General features: G+C 53.6%; 1 protein-coding gene across 1 annotated transcript in view; it reads left to right on the top strand.

Moving 5' to 3' along the window:
* Nucleotides 1–6,047, top strand: part of MARCHF5 (membrane associated ring-CH-type finger 5) — a 42,930-nt gene continuing 36,883 nt past the window's right edge. The window contains exon 1 of the mRNA XM_007666086.4: nt 1–280. Within this exon, the coding sequence (XP_007664276.1) occupies nt 246–280 (35 nt within the window). The 5' untranslated portion in view covers nt 1–245. The remainder of the gene's footprint in view (nt 281–6,047) is intronic.

Below are 6,047 nucleotides of genomic sequence, written 5' to 3'. Positions count from 1 at the left end.
CTCACAGAGGAGGCCCCCTTGGCCCGCGGCGGGTCCCGGGCCGGCCGGTCGATGGCGGCGGAGAAGGACCTGAGGCGGGGCGGGTTCTTGTCCTGCTCCTCGTCTTCTTCCTCCTCCTCCTCCTCCTCCTCCTGTCCTTCCTCCGGCCGCCGTTAGCCCGCGCCGGGCTCCGGCGAGGGGGGCGGAGGCGCGGCCTAGGCCTGGCCCGTGATCCTTTGCGGTTGTCCAGACTCCCGAGCGGGACCATGCCGGACCAGGCCCTGCAGCCGCTGCTGGACAGGTAAGGGCCGACGCCTCCTCCGCCACACACTCCCTCCCTCCCTCCCTCCCTTTCCTCTTCCTCCTCCTCCTCCTCCTCCTCCTCGAGAAGCAGGGGGTCCCCAGCCCGTCGCCCGGGTGACCTTGGCCCGGTCCCTTCCCTCTGTGGCCCGGGGGGGGGGGGGGAGGGGGAGGCGGCGCGCCCCCACGTGGCGGGGCAGGGGTCGTGGGTGCCGATCCCGCTCGGCCCCTTGGCAGCCGGGCGACTGGGGGCCGCTCGCGTCTCTGGGCCTCAGTCCCCTCATCTGGAAAATGGGGCTGAAGGCCGGGCGCCTCGCGGGGGACACCCTGATGACCCAGCGCTTAGAACAGGGCTCGGCCCCTGTTAGGAAGCGCCTAACAAATAGCCACATGATTATTCTCGTTGCTTCACTTCTCTGGGCCTCAGTTCCCTCATCTGTAAAATGGGGATGAAGACTGTGAGCCTCATGTAGCGCGTAACGGACCTCAGTTCCCTCATCTGTAAAATGGGGATGAAGACTGTGAGCCTCATGTAGCGCGTAACGGACCTCAGTTCCCTCATCTGTAAAATGGGGATGAAGACTGTGAGCCTCATGTAGCGCGTAACGGACCTCAGTTCCCTCATCTGTAAAATGGGGATGAAGACTGTGAGCCTCATGTAGCGCGTAACGGACCTCAGTTCCCTCATCTGTAAAATGGGGATGAAGACTGTGAGCCTCATGTAGCGCGTAACGGACCTCAGTTCCCTCATCTGTAAAATGGGGATGAAGACTGTGAGCCTCATGTAGCGCGTAACGGACCTCAGTTCCCTCATCTGTAAAATGGGGATGAAGACTGTGAGCCTCATGTAGCGCGTAACGGACCTCAGTTCCCTCATCTGTAAAATGGGGATGAAGACTGTGAGCCTCATGTAGCGCGTAACGGACCTCAGTTCCCTCATCTGTAAAATGGGGATGAAGACTGTGAGCCTCATGTAGCGCGTAACGGACCTCAGTTCCCTCATCTGTAAAATGGGGATGAAGACTGTGAGCCTCATGTAGCGCGTAACGGACCTCAGTTCCCTCATCTGTAAAATGGGGATGAAGACTGTGAGCCTCATGTAGCGCGTAACGGACCTCAGTTCCCTCATCTGTAAAATGGGGATGAAGACTGTGAGCCTCATGTAGCGCGTAACGGACCTCAGTTCCCTCATCTGTAAAATGGGGATGAAGACTGTGAGCCTCATGTAGCGCGTAACGGACCTCAGTTCCCTCATCTGTAAAATGGGGATGAAGACTGTGAGCCTCATGTAGCGCGTAACGGACCTCAGTTCCCTCATCTGTAAAATGGGGATGAAGACTGTGAGCCTCATGTAGCGCGTAACGGACCTCAGTTCCCTCATCTGTAAAATGGGGATGAAGACTGTGAGCCTCATGTAGCGCGTAACGGACCTCAGTTCCCTCATCTGTAAAATGGGGATGAAGACTGTGAGCCTCATGTAGCGCGTAACGGACCTCAGTTCCCTCATCTGTAAAATGGGGATGAAGACTGTGAGCCTCATGTAGCGCGTAACGGACCTCAGTTCCCTCATCTGTAAAATGGGGATGAAGACTGTGAGCCTCATGTAGCGCGTAACGGACCTCAGTTCCCTCATCTGTAAAATGGGGATGAAGACTGTGAGCCTCATGTAGCGCGTAACGGACCTCAGTTCCCTCATCTGTAAAATGGGGATGAAGACTGTGAGCCTCATGTAGCGCGTAACGGACCTCAGTTCCCTCATCTGTAAAATGGGGATGAAGACTGTGAGCCTCATGTAGCGCGTAACGGACCTCAGTTCCCTCATCTGTAAAATGGGGATGAAGACTGTGAGCCTCATGTAGCGCGTAACGGACCTCAGTTCCCTCATCTGTAAAATGGGGATGAAGACTGTGAGCCTCATGTAGCGCGTAACGGACCTCAGTTCCCTCATCTGTAAAATGGGGATGAAGACTGTGAGCCTCATGTAGCGCGTAACGGACCTCAGTTCCCTCATCTGTAAAATGGGGATGAAGACTGTGAGCCTCATGTAGCGCGTAACGGACCTCAGTTCCCTCATCTGTAAAATGGGGATGAAGACTGTGAGCCTCATGTAGCGCGTAACGGACCTCAGTTCCCTCATCTGTAAAATGGGGATGAAGACTGTGAGCCTCATGTAGCGCGTAACGGACCTCAGTTCCCTCATCTGTAAAATGGGGATGAAGACTGTGAGCCTCATGTAGCGCGTAACGGACCTCAGTTCCCTCATCTGTAAAATGGGGATGAAGACTGTGAGCCTCATGTAGCGCGTAACGGACCTCAGTTCCCTCATCTGTAAAATGGGGATGAAGACTGTGAGCCTCATGTAGCGCGTAACGGACCTCAGTTCCCTCATCTGTAAAATGGGGATGAAGACTGTGAGCCTCATGTAGCGCGTAACGGACCTCAGTTCCCTCATCTGTAAAATGGGGATGAAGACTGTGAGCCTCATGTAGCGCGTAACGGACCTCAGTTCCCTCATCTGTAAAATGGGGATGAAGACTGTGAGCCTCATGTAGCGCGTAACGGACCTCAGTTCCCTCATCTGTAAAATGGGGATGAAGACTGTGAGCCTCATGTAGCGCGTAATGACATTATTATTGTTATGAGAGATGCGTGTAGTTATTTTGGACCTCCTGAGGTGCTCAGTACAGTGGACTGCCCCGAGTCGACCCTCGGCGTACGGGCCCTGGACCCAGTCTCTAGACCGGACGCTCCCTGTGGGCAGGGAATTGTCGTATTGTGGTCTCCCAAGACGTTTGCACAGTGCCCCGCACATAGTAATGTTGGTATTTGTTAAGCGCTTACTATGTGTCGAGCACTGTTCTAAGCGCTGGGGTAGACACAGGGGAATCGGGTTGTCCCACCTGGGGCTCACCGTCTTAATCCCCATTTTACAGATGAGGGAACTGAGGCACAGAGAAGTGAAGTGACTTGCCCACAGTCACGCAGCCGACAAGTGGCAGAGCTGGGATTCGAACTCATGAGCCCTGACTCCAAAGCCCGTGCTCTTTCCACTGAGCCACGCTGCTTCTCCATAGTACATAGTAGGTGCTCAGTACATACCACTGAATGAATGAGCCGGGGACCGGGGTTGTTTCTGCGGTTACGGGAGAAAACCAAGATGCCAGCTGGGAGCAAAGACCTTATTTTCAGGCGGGCTCCTCGTTCATCCCCTGCCAAGACCCCCCCTCGTGCCCGCTGCCCACGCGGGCCAAGCGCAGGCTACTCGCTCGACGCCCCGCAGAGCAACGGCTCTTTTAACGGGAGGCGAGCGATGTCCTTCAGTCACCCCCGGGGTCAACAACGAGCCGTGAGAAAAACACGACGGTACGTCCCGGTGATAGTCGCAGTGCTCAGCATACAGGCGGTAGGTGCAAGGCAGTCGGGCACACGGGGGCGGGGGTCGTAGTCCAGGGAGGAGGCAGAGCGGGGATTCGTTCATTCAATAGTATTTATTGAGCGCTTACTCTGTGCAGAGCACTGTACTAAGCGCTTGGAATGGACAAATCGGTAACAGATAGAGACAGTCCCTGCCCTTTCACGGGCCCGCAGTCTAATCGGGGGAGACGGACAGAAACAATAGCGATAAATAGAATCAAGGGGATGAACATCTCATTAAAACACTAGCAATCCATAGAATCAAGGTGATGGACATCTCATCATGTACATCATAATGGGGATATCTTTCCGCGTGGCCACCCGGCGCGTTGGCTGACCATTTTGACGCTCAGCACCAACACAGTCGGGAAGGTTAAGTGACGCGAACTCGCCCGGCGTCGATGCTCCTTCTCTTTGACCCGAGGATTGTTACGTCTCGGGGTTTGGCAGATTTTAAAAGTCGTGATCCGGGCAGTGGGACTCGGATCTTCCGACCTCACGGACGTCAGTCTCTCGTCGGAGAGGCCGGCGAAGTCGCATTAAATCGTGGCTCTGCCGGCAAGTGGATACGGAAAAAGGACACTGAGCAAGGGTGAAATGGACGGACCCGAGCGAAGGGCCGGGATTTCCTTTCGAAGCACCGTCCGATTGTTTGAGAACATACTGATAGTCCTGTGGAAATGTTACTTTTCAAAGGTCTGCAAGTGACAGGAAGATAGAGCTGGTCCAGGCCAGTGGTCCATGCAGCTTGGTATTGTAATTCCAAAAGGGGAAACAGGATGTTGGAAGCAAGTGTGTGGAGATTAATCTTCTTATTTGGGGATTAACTGTGAGCCTCATGTGGGACAACCTGATGACCCTGTATCTACCCCAGCGCTTAGAACAGTGCTCTGCACATAGTAAGACTTAACAGATGCCATCATTATTATTATTATTATTATTATAGAAAGGAGATGTACCATTGAACCTCTGTAACCCTCAAAGCCTTGAATTTGCCCCATTTCCTCTTGCACTGTTGAGAGTTTCAGCCTGCCCTCACTGGATGAAAAATCGCCTTTTTATTCCTACCCGTGTGTCCTGTCTTTTGCCAGTTTTCTATCTGACAGAATATTCTCTCCAACTAACGTAATTTTTTTCATGTGTCTGTATGAAACCTCATCCATTCTTTGATTCAGTAGTATTTCTTGAGCACTTACTATGTGCAGAGCACTGTACTAAGCGGTTGGAATGGACAAATCGGCAACAGATAGGGACAGTCCCTGCCCTCTGATGGGCTTACAGTCTAATCGGGGGAGACGGGCAGACGAGAACAATGGCAATCAATAGAGTCGAGGGGAAGAACGTCTCATAAAAACAATGGCAAAGAAATAGAATCAGGGTGATGTACATCTCATTAAACAAAACCTCATCCCAGCCCTTCTGAAAATCCCCGTCTATTATACTTACTGATCTCTACTCTGTTCGTTTACGTCGAATTCTGGAGAAGTAGAGAAGTTGGACACATCCCAAGGGGGGATTATATTTAAGTTCTCATTGGGAAGCGGTATAGCCTAGTCAGTCAGTGGTGTTTAGTGAGCACTCCCTGCGTGCAGAGTATCGTACTGAGCACGTGGGAGAGTATAATGTCGCTAGACCCATTTCCTGCCCTCAACGAGCTTACAGTCCAGAGGGGGAGGCGGACATTGATATAAGTAAGTTGCGGGTGTGTCCAAGAGTGCTCTGGGGCTGAGGGTGGGATGAATATCGAGGGCACAGATCCCCACATGGGACAGGGACTGTGTCCCGCTTCATTCGCTTGGATCCACCCCAGCGTTTAGTACAGCGCCCGGCACATCATCAGCGCTTAACGGATACCGCCGTCGTCCTCGACTCTAAGGGGGGGGTGCCATCCGAGCCCCGGAGCGTATTTCCGACTCGCTTATCGTTTTGGCCTAAAATATCCCGCATAGTCACCACGGTTGGGTCTCCCGTGATGTTATTTTTAAAACCGGAAGGGAGAGGGGGTCGGAAAGCAGGGCTTAATCGGGGAAGGCCTCTTGGAGGAGGTGGGACCTGAGTAAGGCTCTGAAGGCGGGGAGAGTGGTGGTCTGGAGTTTATGGAAGGGATTCCAGGCCAGATGGAGGATTTGGAAAAGGGAGGGCACTGGTGAGGTAGACAAGACCAAAGCCCGGTGGTGAACAAGCTGACGCTAGAGTGAATTCATTCCTTCATTCGTTCAGTCGTATTTACTGAGCGCTCGCCGTGCGCAGAGCACCGTGCCAAGTCGGAAAATCCAATTCAGCCACAGATAGACCCAATCCCTACCCGACACCGGGCTCACAGTCCGCAATGGGGGAGACAGACGACGAAACAG

Source organism: Ornithorhynchus anatinus, chromosome 3, assembly GCF_004115215.2.
Source record: "Ornithorhynchus anatinus isolate Pmale09 chromosome 3, mOrnAna1.pri.v4, whole genome shotgun sequence".
Classification (NCBI taxonomy): Eukaryota; Metazoa; Chordata; class Mammalia; order Monotremata; family Ornithorhynchidae; genus Ornithorhynchus; species Ornithorhynchus anatinus.
The sequence above is the reverse complement of the archived record's forward strand: the minus strand, read 5'-3'. Positions and strand labels throughout refer to the sequence as shown.